The 15973-nt window shown below is 30.7% G+C and overlaps 1 protein-coding gene and 1 long non-coding RNA gene across 9 annotated transcripts in view; both read left to right on the top strand.

Moving 5' to 3' along the window:
* The first annotated feature begins 274 nt into the window (after positions 1-274).
* LOC124419100 lies at positions 275-810 on the top strand. 2 transcript variants are annotated; one of them, XR_006940400.1, is made up of 2 exons: positions 275-416; positions 580-810. It is a non-coding gene; the product is annotated as an uncharacterized LOC124419100 (long non-coding RNA). The 2 variants fall into 2 exon arrangements; XR_006940401.1 differs by lacking the exon at positions 275-416 and adding an exon at positions 462-521.
* A 1861-nt stretch (positions 811-2671) lies between these two features.
* LOC124418705 (neurobeachin-like) overlaps positions 2672-15973 on the top strand; it is a 112856-nt gene continuing 99554 nt past the window's right edge. The window contains exons 1-3 of one of the 7 annotated variants that reach the window (XM_046945850.1): positions 2672-2883; positions 6313-6384; positions 6781-6910. In XM_046945850.1, coding sequence (XP_046801806.1) covers positions 6812-6910 — 99 coding nt within the window. In that variant the 5' untranslated portion in view covers positions 2672-2883; positions 6313-6384; positions 6781-6811. Of the gene's footprint in view, positions 2909-6256; positions 6911-15973 lie in introns of all 7 variants that reach the window. The other 6 variants (XM_046945849.1, XM_046945848.1, XM_046945845.1 and 3 more) reach the window with 6 other exon arrangements.

The raw sequence follows: 15973 nt of genomic DNA, 5'->3' as shown, positions 1-15973 counted from the left end.
TAATTATTGTTATTTGTGTTCTCTAATAATGCATTCCAAATAAATTCCAAAGAAATAATATAAAACTACTTTTCGAGAATGACTTCAGAAGCAGTAAATTTTAAATCAAATCAAAAATGAATATTGTTCATTTTTGTACACTTTAAAATACATTTAATACGCTTTCATTTATAAAGAAACTTTTAGTTTATAAAAGCAACATTTTTACATATCTGTCCTTACTTTTAACTGGGTTTTCATTTCTAAGAAATCATTTGGTTTTTATTTAATTTTTTGCTGGGCAATCTTGTATTCTCATCGAGGTTATCTTATTTAAAGTATGTACCAGTTTAAAACTGGGGCTTTGTAAAAATAAAATTTACTCTCAGCAATGTTTATAAATCAGAACAATTAATTTATGTACAAATGTATGGCAGGTACATTTTTTATTTTATTTCATATTTTCTACATAACTAAGGTGGCAGTACCAATATTTTTTTTTTTTTTTTTTTTGGAACTTACCTTTTTCCAAAAATGTATAGGTACATAAATATAAAAAATTTTATAAATATAACCTTTTTTACTTTTATTTCCCAATAGGATTTGTTTTCACAAAAGACATTAAACTTGTATGTGCGTCATAAAAAATAAAATGTACTTGCAAATAAAGAAGGCAGCCACGAAAAACACACCTAATCCTTTTCTTTGTATTTAAACAACTCCAAAATAAATATGTTTTTTTAAGAATGAAGTAATAATTATGATAATCACAAAGTTTTTTATATTTATGTTTAAGAATTAAAATAAATTTTATTAGGTTTTTGCTGTCTATTCACTGCTGTTTTATTTTTATTCGTATGTTAATCTTCTTCTATTTGTTTTATTCTTCCATTACATTGGAAATTTAATGTTCAAACAAGTTTATACTAAATACAACACTGCTAATTAAAGGGTCATGGCAAATTCAAATAAGGTGGTTGCCAAAGTATGTAAATTTGCCAACAAAATTAATTTATAAAGTATAAATTTGAACTCATTATATAATATTTATTTTTTATTAATTAATTTTTTCCAACACTTTTAATTAAGTTAAATAATTTGTTTATTCAATAAATTGACTTTTACTAAATCGAAAAGTCGAATTATTGAATAAAAAGTCGAAAAATCAACTTTTCATAAATTGTAAAAAGTCAATACTGAATATAAGTTACTCAAATTCATTTGAAAACTGCATTAATATTATTACAATAATTATACACGTACAAATTCAAAATATTAAAACTTTTTGAGTTCATTGATGGTTAACCACAAAGGAGTCAGAGGTGACTCAAACAACTAAATTATTCTTTGCAAAAAAACTTCAAAATGTTCTGTATATTTTCAGTATTTGATAATCATAGAAAAACACATAATAATACATAAATATTCAGAAATTCTGACTGATTTTCAACTATAAACATTTATCAACACTGTTAAGTAGTGTCGATGTCAACTGATATTTAAAATAGCGTAGCTGATAAAAATTGCAACAAAATCAATAATGACATTTGGCATATTTTGATAAATCAAATAACAATAGGAACAAGAGAGTAAGAGTGCTATATTTGGCAGAGAATCTTAAATACCCCCATCCAGCTGCTTTTATATTAAAACTTTTTTAATTGATCAAATATTTGTAGAAATATATTTTCTTGCAATAGCATTTTTGTATACATAGTGAGCATATTTTACACTGACGGACAGACATAGCTAAATCGACTCAGAATTTGATAACAAACGCATAATATATATACTTTGCAGGTTCTCAAATGAATATTTCACAGGGAATGACAAAGTTATATTTTTTTATCCAGATATAAAATAAAAGTAAACCCAAAATTCTACAAAAAGGTAGAAAAATAAAATCATGTTAAATAAAAATAACTTGAACAAATTTAAAATAAATACGTTTATAGAAACAGTTTTTGAGTTAGTTGTTTATTGTAACAAAATCCTTTTTTATTTTAGAAACCTTTCTAATATTTTTTTTAGTGAAATTACAGTTATTCTGAATTCTTTAACTCTAAAAATCACCATAGTTTAAAAAAGTCTATTGTAGGAAATTCGATTTAAGAACCACTAATTTCAATGTTCGTCAAGAACCATATCTTAAAAAAATAGAAGCTTATCGCAATAAAAATGTATTCTATACTTAATACATTTGTATCTGATATTCGGGGTTTAATTATACATATGTATATTAATATGCCAATGGAAAATATTAGTAGTACATATAAATTGATTATTAACACTCTGGGACTGACGTGGTAGTCTGACAGACACCAAAAAATCAGAAAAAATTTATTTTTTAATTTGTACCTTGTTAATAAACACAGTTTAACATGCATTTAAAAATATTATAATAAATAACAACCAAGACCCTTAAACTATAAACAGAAATAAGTAGGTTTAAAATCCGGATCTTAGAAAATATAAGTTTTCATTAAATGGTGTCTAGTAGACACCACGTCAGTAAAATAGTTATAAAAAATACACGTCGGTCCCAGAGGATTAAGCACGATATGATAATTTTTTTCGAATACTGCATAGTTGGGACATATTTTGATTACGAAATTTTAGTAGATATTTTAACTTTTGAATTAGGATATGCTGTTCATACAAAACGTCTGGCAACGCAAATAGATTGTTTGACAAAACCAATACAGAAAAGGTGGTAGACTAATAAGAATTTAGTCATTCGTGAGTGCCGTTCGTGGTCTGTTCTTTTTCGATAAAATACGCGAGAAGTGCCGACAGAATAATTTTTATCTAGTTATTGTTTTTTTGGCAAATAAATATCAGTAGTAGTTGCATATGACAAGAAAAAACAAATTTAATTGTGCAAATAGTAACAACATATTGAAGGTGATTGTCAATTTGATAAAATAAAGTAATAAAAAAGAACGTGGAGAATATCTGGCAAAAATTGCTTATAAGAAAAAATAAATTGCATGATTTTTTTCTCTCCTGTTTCGTTCGTTTCGTTTCGATTGGTTTCTTCTTTAGTAAAGAAAAGAGATGTTCTATTAGAGATTGCATGTGTGTTTGTGTGTGTTTGTATTCGAACTCAAAGGAGAAAGTTAAAAAATAATGAAAAACAACCAATAATAAATAAAATTAGTAAAAGATATAAATATATATTATATCTATCTTCAATTTTACTTCTATAGGTGATTAAAAAATGGAAAAACTGTTTATTTAATATGTACAAATATCGATTGTTAAAATAGAAAAAAACAAGTTTAGTTAACAAAAAGGGAGTATTTTTGTTATCATTGTCGTTGTTGAAAATTTGTAGAAAGAAAACAGTGGTTGGTTGGTAGTTGGATTCGTGTTTTGTGTTGTGTACTTTTTCGTTTTATTACGTTTCATGGTACCCATTCATTGATTTTTCCCTTATTGAGAATGGCAAAATAATATTTTACAATTCAATATCATTGATTGAATAAAATCATATTCAGTATTATATAAATCGTCGTGTATTTATTAAAAAATTAAATTGTGTTATAATAAAAATTTTCCGGCTTTATTACAAACAAAATTTATTCTGAGGTTAACATTAACATAACAAGTGATATAAAATTGTTGCCTAAATCATAGTAATCATTAGAAGATAAAAATGCAGCAAACAATATTTCAGATAAAAATTTGGAATGTTTTATTTTATATCTTAATTCTTATTAGTAGTACATGTAAAAAAAAGATAAAACATCTTTTTTAATTTTTCTAGTGTTGCCATATAATTTTGTTGAAAGATATTAAAAGTTTTGAGGCCTATTTTTTTTCTTAGTTAAAGAAAAAGTATTTAATATAAAAAGTCAACTGAATTCAAAATAGAATAAAAGATAAGTGACATATTAAACTATCACTCTTCATACTTTTTGTAAAAACAATATGAGTTTAGTCACATTTTGAAATGGTCTGGCAATCATAAATTGCTGTCTTTATAATTTTAACTACAAAACAAATGAGAATAATTACTTACTCTCTTTATTTATTCTTCTTCACTCCCTGTAGATTTTAGAGAGTGGAGTAGTAGTAGTAAATTAAAGTTTTGCTAGTGAGACAGAAGTAAAAAATGAATAATGGATGTGTACAGTGTTGCCATTTTAGCACTTTTAGTACTAGATTTAGAATATTGTTACAAAAAGCATTTTGACTTTTTTTAAAACTTGTGCTAAATATTTTTTAGAATAATTTGGTTTCCAAAACAAAAATAAAAAAAGATATTTCTTAGTTTGCTATACAAAATACCTACATATGTATTACACACATTTTGGAAGAGATTCAGCACTGTTTAAATCTGTATATATTAAAAATATATACAGTGATGTTCGATGAAATAGAGCCACCCTACAAAAATAAAATTGGAAATACTAACTGAAATGTTGTATTGATCTGTTATGAATATAAAAGCATAATTTTTGCAATAATTTACGCGTCGCTATTCGTAATTCTAATGAAATTTTCAATTAAGCTTAATTTAACAATTTGTAGACAATTTTCAAATTGAAATCGAGCTTAATTTAACAATTTGTAGACAATTATCAAATTGACATCGATTTAGGTAAATAGTAAGTTTAATACTTTTAATTATTATTTTGAAAGAATCTCATTAAATAATTATAATTTTGAATACAAAGAGGGGCAGAGGCGATTCAGCAGAAAAATGGTAAAAACACTCCTTGATCCAGGAAAGGGCTATAGACAAACTGATGAAATAATTATGTGTTCCAAAAAAGTAATAAAAGATGCTGTAAAATATAAGTTTAAGCCAAAAAATATCGAGAAAAAATAAAAAAAAAATATATATTTTTTTAAGCGAAAAAAATCAGACTTATGCAGGTTATGACAATTTTGTGTGCTTCGTGTAACCTTAAAAGGGAATATAGCTTAGACGTTGCCAGCTTAATAGTAAGACCTCTCATGTATACAAAATAATTTAAGGGATAAAATTAGTAGAGAAGTATTATATGGTACTTTAAAGATTCTGAAATAAAAAATAAAACTTTTCAAAAACATTTGAAATCTCCCCTTGAGTAGGAATGGTAATATATTGTGGTCAGATGTAAAAAAGTCTATTTTATTCTGATATGATCTATATAGCTGTACGTTGACGTTCCTACACTGAATTTTGTCCCCAATGTACTATGAAGATCATTGAACATGGTGGCGGATACGTAATGGTATTGGGTTATTTTTTCTTCTTTGGAACATAGTATCTATTTCGGATTGAGAGAAGATAGGACTGTAAATATCCTATAATTATAATTAATGATAATATGCTGAATAAGAAATATAATATATAATTTTTCTGCGGCCTCGAATTGAACATGACGAATTGTTAAATTTTTAATTTAAAATTTCATTAAAACTGCGAATAGCCACGCGTAAATTATTGCAAAAATAAAAGTTTTATATTCACAATAGATCAATACAAAATTTCAGTTTGTTTTTCCAAATCAATTCTTCATTGGTGGCATTTTAATTAAAAAGAAACTTCGAAAGAGGATGTGGCTCTATTTTTCGGAACGAAAACGTGACAATTTTACTTTTTATGATAGTATTACATACTTAAAATGCAATCTAAAATAACAGCAATCTAAAAATAACTTTAAACTTTAACCGTACAGAACTACATTTTATTGCTTTACTGGTTTATTTTAGGATAGTTTTAAGCAGGGAAACCAAAATATGCAAATACATGTTTTTTGTGGTGTGTCGTATAAATTCATCAATAAGATAAGTTTCAAACAAATTTAAGAATTTAGGCATCGATTTTTTAGATCATATTTTACCCATAAGATTTTAATTTAGCATGATTTGACTTTTGTAGGCATTGCGGCACCTGTTAACGTTATTCTATCAATTTTTGCATGACACAGTTTTCAGAGGAGGGGGGGAGGGTGTTGTTCTATCGGATAATTTTTTTTCTTCATACAAGCTTTAAGCACTCTAATATACATACTTATATACCATAACACTGCAATCGTCCTAATTAATTGTCTAAGATCAAGATAAATCAATATTAGACTGAAAATTTTACTACAATTTTCATCTGAACAATAAAATGCATGTTAGCAAACTAAAGTTGTTTTGCCTCATGTTTATTTTTCATGTTTGTTTGTAGTGTTAGTATTAGTTATAGCACATTTTATAATCTCTAATGTCAGAATTCTTGAAAACTAAGTAAAACTTAATGAAGTTAATATTTATTTTAATATCTTTTTAATAATAGTTATATTTTTTGTCTTTACAGAGATTTGTAATAAATAAACATATATTTTTTTGCAGTGTCAAAATTTCTTTGAGTATACGTTCAATCATCACCCGTAAACCAGTATAACAACAATGTTAAAATGTTGTGTATGTACTATTTATTAAATAAACATATTTAATTAAATTCTAAAATTATTAAAATTGAATATAGTGCTTGTGATTTGCCATTTCAAACCATCGAAATTGAATGTGTATGTGATTTCTAAAAAGTGTTATATGTATTTATCCTTGCTTGAATCCTGATACTTATCTCCTTAATTTAATTCAAAACAATAATAAAAAATTTATAAGACAAATTAATATAAATAAAGTATGCAAGAATGCTTTCCACGGTAAATGCTTAAACTTTTTTGTGTTTGATGGAAGAGACCATTTACCTAATAAGATAGAAACAAGATTTAAAGAAAACTAATTAAAATTTATTCTCTTTGTTAAACACGATAAACGATTCATCATGGCGGACTTAATTCGTCCGCCGTTTAGTGAAATTAAACGGCCGGATGAAATTGTGAGAATGACTACTGCTGATAATTTAAAGTTTGCTGTACTAATCGGTCTCATCGAAGTTGGTCAAGTTACAAATCGTGAAGTAGTCAACACAGTTTTACATTTGGTAAGTTGAACCGTATTATCTACAACCTACTATCTTACACAAGATTACCCTTCTTGCTTCGCTACCCTAACCAAAATTTGGCTAACTTTTATAGAAAATTTTAATTGAATTAAAGATTTTGTTTTTTCTATTTATAGTAAATAATATCCAAATTTATTAGTGAATAAGTTCGCATTCAGTAAGTTCAATATTTATTAAGTTTTACTCAGTTCCCTAAATGTTAGGTTAGGTTAGGTTGATAGGAGGATGTATACTACATCAAAACCTTGGCCACTGTCGGGCCTATCGTGCGCTCCAATTTGTGAAAAAAATTGTTCACTAAATGTATTCCATGTTAAGAAACTCAGTTTCCTGGACGTAATTCCTAAGAATCTTCCAATCAGTGTTGGTTAAAAATGTTATTTCCGGAATAACATCACTTCCAACATATTTAGTTCTAACTTCGACGATTGCCTGACAGTGGCAAAAAAAGTGCTCCAGAGTTTCACTGTCCTCTCCACATCTACATTCGTCTGGATTCTCACGTCCAATTTTGTATGGGTGTCTACAAAAACTCCTGTGTCCACTCAGAATACGTACCATCATACTAACCTCAGTCTTGCTCATTTTGAGGAGATTTCTCGTCTTGCTCTCATCAGGGCCACCTCATAGAATCTTTGTGGTTCTACTTACCGTTTCATTATTCCAAACGCCTTATGGGATTCTCTCATCCATATTTTTAATTCAGCTTTTGTTGCGTCAAATGGTTTTGTGTTTGTCAGGTTAACTACATTGAGCTCCCTTCCCTTTAAAGCTATTACATTCGCCCTTTCGTTGCCGACTACTCCCGATAGGCCTGGTGGGTGGAATATCTAGGAACGTTTCCAGAGCCTTGGTTGAAGTAGTACACATGGCAGCATGTACTCTAAACTCCCTGTAGTAGTTTGATATTAAACTTTTTGTCCAAAGCAGTCCACCAGATTTTTGAAGCATAAGCTAGAATTGGTTTAATTACACTTTTATAAAGCCAATTTGTCATAGTAGGACTAAGACCCCATTTCATGCCTATGGTTCTTCTACATATCGCCCAGCACCGATGTGCCTTGTTGATCCTATCCTCTATGTGGTGTCTCCATTTTAATTTCCGATCAAGTATTACACCTAAGTACTTAACTTTGTCACCGGTATCTTCTTGCCCAGGAAGCAAGGTTCAGTATATATAGAAATTTTTGTCTTTCTTGTGAAAATACAGATTTCCGTCTTCGCCGGGTTAACAATGAGGTCTCTCGTTTGAGCCCAGCTCAATGACGTATTCAGAGCCCCCTCAGCTCTTCTACACAAGTAATTTGGATCCATTCCCTTTAAAAATATATTACGACATCGTCTGCACAGCAAACAGGTCTAAGTCCTTTCTCGGTTAGGGTCCTTAGGAGGCTATTAATCGTGGTAACTCAGATTAAAGGTGACAAAATGACACCCTGTGGTATTTTTATTTATGATAGTTATATCGTACATCTCGCAGCTTATCCATCTGTTCCTTATCATGTAGTTGATCAACGGTCAACATAAAATTGGTCTAGGAATTGGATAAGTGTATCAGTGTGCACGTTATTGAAAGCGCCTTCGATGTCAATCCATACCGCCAGTGTATACAGTTTTCTATCGAAAGATTAACCTATGTAGTGGATGACTTCGTTTAAAGCTGTTTCCACCGATCGTCCCTTTACATAAGCATGCTGCTTATATTTAAGGTCTTTATATGGTATACTGCTTTTAACCATGCTATCGACTATCCGTTCTATGGTTTTAAGTAGGAAGAACGTAAGACTTATCGGTCGATAGGACTTAGGTGTCGCATAGCTAGGTTTTCCTGGTTTGGATATAAATATTACACTTGCATCTTGCCATTTATCTGGGGTATATGCCAATTTTAAGCATGAAGTGAATATTTGTGAGAGATGTACGGAAACCAGTCCCGCCTCCATCTGCAAAAGTGTCGGGAAAATGCCATCCGGACCTGCACCAAGTTTAATATGATACTATACTGCGGTCTTTTTACGCCGTGCCCCCGTTCCGGATCTCCCCAGTTGCCCAGGATTTTTCCCGGGCAGATCTCCGCTCTCGCAGAGGGAAGCTGTCCTCGAACGATTCAACCAGGGCACTTGTGAACGTTTCCACTATGGCATCTATATCCTCTTTATTTCGACATTGAAAAGTGTAATGACCTAAACGGTTCATAAGTAAGGCCTCGACAATGTCCAATTAGTTTTAGACTTATTCTGAAACTTTATCGGCTTTGGTGGTTGCCTTAGTATTTTGAATCTTATGTACAAGGAGTGTCACTCTTGGGGTGAATAACTAATGTTTGAAGCCAGGCACTCAGTTGTTTTCTATGTATCTCACTCTAGCCGCTTTCTCGATACTCCGTTAACATGTTGCTTTTTGTAATATTGAGAACATGTGTTCGAAATCATAACAATTAAAACAAATCTGATTTCCAATTACAGAAAATCTAAAAGGTACCAATTGAAGCATTAAAAGTATGAAAGAATCCCACTTAGATATTTTAGATTAATTTAGGTTTCTAGGTTTAATATTTTAGAAAATTCAAAAAGTATAATTTGAGAGATAAAAAAAGTACTAAAAAGTTCTCTCTTAAATAATCTTTTTCAATGAAGGCCGTGTATGTTTTATAGGGTTGTCAATTATTCGTGTTTAAAATTATCCGAATAAAAACTTACAATATATTTTTTATTCGAGTAGTCGAATAATTTAAAAAAAATATTAGATTTTTTCGAACAAATAACGAATAAAATCAAACTTGCCAAACACCTTCAAAATCTTAAGATACGGGTAAAAACGGGTTTGCGTCCATTAATGCACGTATATGCCAGTAACCTAGTTAAATCTCAGTCTATTTTAAATTTCTCAGTAGGTTTCAAAGTGGAAGCTCAGGCTTTTATAATAATATATGTATTCGATGAGTAATTTAAGTAGACAAATGCGTGCATTTCAACAGCTACTTAACATGTTTAAAACCCACCATCAAAAAAATGTTTTTGTAAAATATGAGGATCGTTCAAAAAATGTCTTGAACATACATAACTCGCTTAAAAATCCAGTATAAGAACTAAATTTTACATGAACAAGTTTTTTATGAACTATTTGTATCAATTATTGCAAGCATATTAAAAATAAATGTCCCCAATGTAATACTGTGAATCGTTTCTATTATTTAATAATTATAATTTTTTGAATCTGTCCATAATAAATAATCACATAATACAATAATTTCAGTACAATTTTTGTTATCAGTAAATTTAACCATTCATTCCTATCTTCTTATGTTATCTTATCGAAATAATAAATTTTCTTTATTCATTTACTTACTTTCGTTTACACTTGCATTTATTTTCAAAATTTCGATGTTTTCAACATTTTATAAAACTTTATTCATACAATGGATACTCATCAAATAGTTGCTCTTAAACTGTAAATTTTTTGATTGTGTTAGTGAAAAAACGTATACCCAGCAATTCGGCTTATAACCGACAGTCCCGAACGAACTACTTGACATACCACTTATAATGGCCACTAGCCATTTTAACATGGGCTTTTCCTACATGGAAGTAAATAGTCACTCCACAGCTTACAATGAGACTGTCAAGAGCTAGTAAAAAGTAGTCCATGGGTGGTGATGTACGAATAGTACATTCGTCATTATACGAAAGTACTCTTCGTATGCAAATAAGGTAGATTCTACCTAGCAATTCGACGGGACAGTCCCTAACTAAGCACTTGACATACACCTTTTGGTAGCCCCTAGCCACCCAACAACCCAAAAATTTTAACATAAGCTTGACCTACCAAGTATCTTGTCCAATAGACAGGTAGGGTTAAATAACCGGTCCGTCGAAGATCACTCTAAAAACTTGAAATGAAAAATAAAAAACACTTTTAAAAAAATACTTTTATTTCTATATTAAATAGATATTGAAATAAATATTTTAAATACTGCTGCTCATTTGTATCTTCAGTAAAATTGGAATGGAATTATATTAAAATATAAAACATTTTTTATTTTAAAATTCACACAACAAAATATTTAGCGAGAACTGTCTTAAATAACTTATTAAAGTCAATTAACTTAAAAATCAAATAACTTTAAAAGTAATGAAAGATAATAACTGTTCATTGTCTCTGCATTCATCCCTCCGGGGGCATCTTACTTTGGCGAGACCTCCGCCTTGGTATTATTGAAATCCCGGGGTATAAAGAGGTGGCCAAAACCTCCAGTCTGGCCGGGACTGAAAAATTTGTTACAGTCTACTGCTTGGCTTAGTCCTTGCATAGATTGCCAGAGGTCAAACCAGAGCACCGCATAATCTGGTACTACGGGTGGCCAGTTGACCGAGGACTATGTCCTGGCTGGTCAGTTGGTTGAGGTTCCTTGGGGATCCACGTAGTGGCTGTGGTTTAAACCTAAATTCGCGGGGAGAGTAAGTGGCGCTTAAAAGACTGATGCATGATAATAGTCAATATTTCGGGATAAGTTCGGTGCTGTTTCCGAACACAACAGATACCCCGGGGCCTTACCCCACCCGTCTACCTAATGAATATGTTTTTCTCTTATGAATGTGTCGTATGAATGAGATGTGTGCTGGGTTGAATGATGATGGATGAAAGGTATAATACCATTGAATTTTCCTTCCTTGTCCGGATATGTTCAGAGTATACTCTGTTCATATCAGAATTACCACAGAATTTCTCCCTGTGAGAAAGAACAATGTCTACGGCTTATTGATGGATCGTACTTCGGTCCACCGGTTACGACTCTAGGTGCTATTGACGAATCAACAGAGGCCATTTAATGGTCAAAGATTAGATAGCTCGAGTATTCCAGCAAAGTACTTGTGCATGGACCGGCCAATGACCAAAAATTTCCACCTGAGTTCTTCATTGAAGTACAAAAGGGCGATGGTAGCCTGTTCTCAAGTCTACCCAGTAGATAAAAAAAGACCACCGTGAGATAAGGCCGTCTAGGCAGGTGCTCACGTTAAAACTCTCCACAGTCTTGTCTCTGCACTATAAATTAGTGTTGACAATTTACTGCCTGGCCTAGTCCAGGGGATTAATAAAATGTTGGATTTGAGCTTATAATAATTGGTTACACGAGGTGGAGTTTTCTGATATCTACTCGTATTATATAGAGAGAATGTAGTAACTGACGGATTTAACGGATGGAGTTAATGGAGTGATGTGTTAGAATGTTTAATTTAACAAGAATGGAAGGATGAACGTGGTGCAAGGTCGTCTCTTTGATTTATTAAAGTGGGTCTTTATGATTATGTCGGGGTGGATTGACCTTGTTCATGACACCTGTCTTTCCCCAAAGTGACTTCTATGGATAGAGATTAGATAGCTCGAGTACTTGAGCAAAGTGTCTGTACATGGACCGGTAACTCATATACAAAAATTGCAACCTGCGTGTAACATACACAAAGGGGCACTGGCGAGTTGTTTACTTTTACTCACCCAGTGGTTGCAAAAGTACCACCGTGAGATAGGGCAACATGCCAGGTACTCACGTAAAGCACTTCGACTTCATGTCTTTGCACTCAGATCAAAACTGATCATGATTAATCTTTTTCTTTGACCTTCAATTCTTATGTTTTTTCAACACAGTCAAAAAACTTTACGTTGAGACATACAATGTGATATGTGGCCAATGTCTCTTATACACGTATGATTAAAGCGTTATATGAAGGCACAAAAAGAAAAGTTGGCAACAGTAAATAATACTTTTATTAATTTGTTCGCTAGTGTCTAAAACTTACGTGTCGGAAATCGATTGAAAAGTGTAATATTGGGTAATTAATAAAAATCTTATTTAAAATCCTATTTATCCAATGAGATATAAACAATTTTTATAATAGGAAAAAACAGCCAAATCCGAACTATGTTTATAGCATTCACATTCGCGAAAAGGGTATATATATATATAAGTTTGTCATTCCGTTTGTAATTTCCACAACATAAATTTGCGACCCTATAAAGTATAGAACGTTGGGTTTGCTTGTTTATTAAAAACAGCAACTCACAATGACATTTATAAACGGAGTGGATGACCTACAGCTAAACATTTCATGAACTGTTTCCTCCACTTTTTTGTTGTTTTTATAATATTTTTTTCAAAATTTAATTGAACATTTAATTTTATTAAACCAGTTACAAATAAACTTCAAAAAATGTTAATAGAACAGTACATCTTTTTTACACGATCTCAATTACATTTTTGTACTAAAAAAAGGAATAGTGAATAGGCTTTTGAGACGAACTGTTTTCAGCTGTACGAGAACTATTTTTTTCTAATAGTACTTTTAACTGCATTCTGTCAGATATGCTTTCGAGAATTTTCCTATTTAAAATCAGTGAAATCGGTCCATAAATACTTAGACAAAAATAATTAACAACAAAACAGAGCAAGAACAACACCTTGCCAATGATGCTGTGTGTTGAGAGAATAAAAATCTGTTGGAAAAGTTTTTGGTGTTTTTTTTCGATCTTTAGCAGGTACTTTTTATACAATATTTTTTGAACTTTTTCGTTTTTCGATTAGTATTTTTTATTTCTTTAAATAGTAAGTACGTAGTGTCCCTAGAAAACATATATAAAAGGGGACTTTTTGAAATTGTTGCAGCTTTTTGAATTGTTATAGTATAAGTCTTACTGTTTATTTAACACACCATGATGAAGGGTATATAAGATTCGGAACAGCCGAATAGAGAACTCTTACTTGTTTTGTCTTCTTCTTTTCCTCCTTTATTGTATTCATTAAAAATTACGGTATTTAATTTTTATTTGATTGCTGCAAATGTTAAGTGTTGTTTTTATTTTTTATTTTGTTTGCTCTTATTTATTCACTTTTTCAATTAAAGTAAGGAAACGCAAAAGTACTCGTATTCAAAAGCATACGTAGGTGGAGGTTAATTAATTTTATTGTTCAGTCTTAATTGTGAGTGTTTAAGTGTGAGTGTTAAGCAAAAAAGTGTTTGAATTACATTATTAAGTAAATTTTATGTTAGTTTATAATCGGACCAAAATATACCGCAAAATAGAAGATTTAAAAAATTTAATGTCAGTGCAACTCTCATCGCCATATCATATTCAATCTCAATCTCAATTTAGCATATCGTCATCTAAAACGCAAATTGCCCTATCTTACATATTCGTGTCTAGTGACCCAACTCAAATATCTATTTGGGTAAAATCTGCTCCAAGATTAGTGCTATTGAATAGTAGGCCAAAAAAGAACTCAGAAAGATGGGAAGAAGAAGTATAATTTACTCCAACTAACTCCCGAAAAAGTGATGATTTGAACAAAGGCGGGATGTCAATTTGATTAGATTTCAAATTTACGCCTTCTGAAGTTAGTTTTAAGATGTAATTTTTATGTTTTTTTTTTTTTAAATATACCCCCTGATTTTATAAAACGAAACTTTCGTTAACGTAAAAAATGTATGAAGAATATTCCATATAAATTTTTTGAACGATAAAAAATGTTTGTTTTTTCTTTTTGTTTTCATAAAAAGCGAAATAGATCGCAAAATTTAATTTCATACTAGCAAAAATTTTGCTAACAGTTGTATTAGAAAATGTACTTATTTATTATAACCACCATAAATAAGATGTCATTCCGTTTGTAAAACTTTTGAACTTTTTATGCCATAATTACGTCAAATATTCTGCTATCTCTCTAAAAATTGGCACAAATAAGTTTTTTATAAGTATAAATGACACTGTAAGGATCGGCCTATATTTGACCCTAGCTCCCATACTCAACAAAACTAACTGTTATTTAGAAATATATCCTTTTCCCAAATTTACCGAGGATCGGCCCATATTTGACCTATATAAAGCCTCATTTAGAAATTTTAGTTTTTTATCAATAAATGGCTTAAATATTTTGGAATTATGGTAATGTTAGACATGCTCTCGAGAAGATCGCTATTTAAAATCAGCAAAATCGGTCGGTAAATAACGGAGATATGAGCAAAAATCCGAGACAACCTCTAAAAATTTCATCAAAAAATGTCATATTTTTTTCATGCTTTGTTAAATAAGCAACAACAACACAGTATATTAGAAAAAGATGTACACGTGTGTGTAGATGTATATGGTTTTATTCAGCTGTGTATTTTGTTTTGTATGTTTGGATGCTGTTGGCGTCATTGAGTTGTGTATTTTGTTTTTCTGTGTTTATACCCTACACCACTATAGTGGGGAGGGTATTATAAGTTTGTGCTTATGTTTGTAACATACAAAAATATTGGTCCAATACCCACCTTAAAGTATACCGATCGATTCAGAATCATTTGAGTCGATTAAGACATGTCCGTCCGTCCGTCTGTCCGGCTGGCTGGCTGTCCATGTAAACCTTGTGCGCAAGGTACAGGCCGCAATTTTCAAGATAATTTGATGAAATTTGGACCAAGCATATTTTTTGGACAGGGACGAAGCCTATTGAAAATGGTTGAAATCGGTCCATTATTTAACCTAGCCCCCATACAACCGTACCTCCCGATTTGAACTTTTTATGCCATAATTACGTCAAATATTATTTTATCTCTCTAAAAATTGGCACAAATAAGTCTTATATAAGTATAAATGACACTGCAGATTTTCGTAAGGATCGGCCCTTATTTGACCCTAGCCCCATACAAACCCCCTTCAAAAAATGTCTTAAACGTCTAAAATTGACTTGTAACCATTTGTATCGCAATGAAACTCAACAAAATTAACTGTTATTTATTTAAAAATATATCCTTTTCCCAAATTTTCCGAGGATCGGCCCATATATGACCTATATAAAGACTAATTTAGACATTTTTGCTTAATATTTGCTTAAATATTTTGGAATTATGGTAATATTCAACATAAAAGATTCTTTATAAAAAAATTTAAATATAGTCATGGTGTAGGGTATTATATGGTCGGCCATGCCCGACTATACTTTCCTACTTGTTTTTCGTTATGTATGTTTAGATGTCTGTTGGTTATGATGTCTTGTGTATTTTGTTTTTT

This window comes from Lucilia cuprina, chromosome 3 (genome assembly GCF_022045245.1).
Source record: "Lucilia cuprina isolate Lc7/37 chromosome 3, ASM2204524v1, whole genome shotgun sequence".
Lineage (NCBI taxonomy): Eukaryota > Metazoa > Arthropoda > Insecta > Diptera > Calliphoridae > Lucilia > Lucilia cuprina.
The sequence above is the reverse complement of the archived record's forward strand: the minus strand, read 5'-3'. Positions and strand labels throughout refer to the sequence as shown.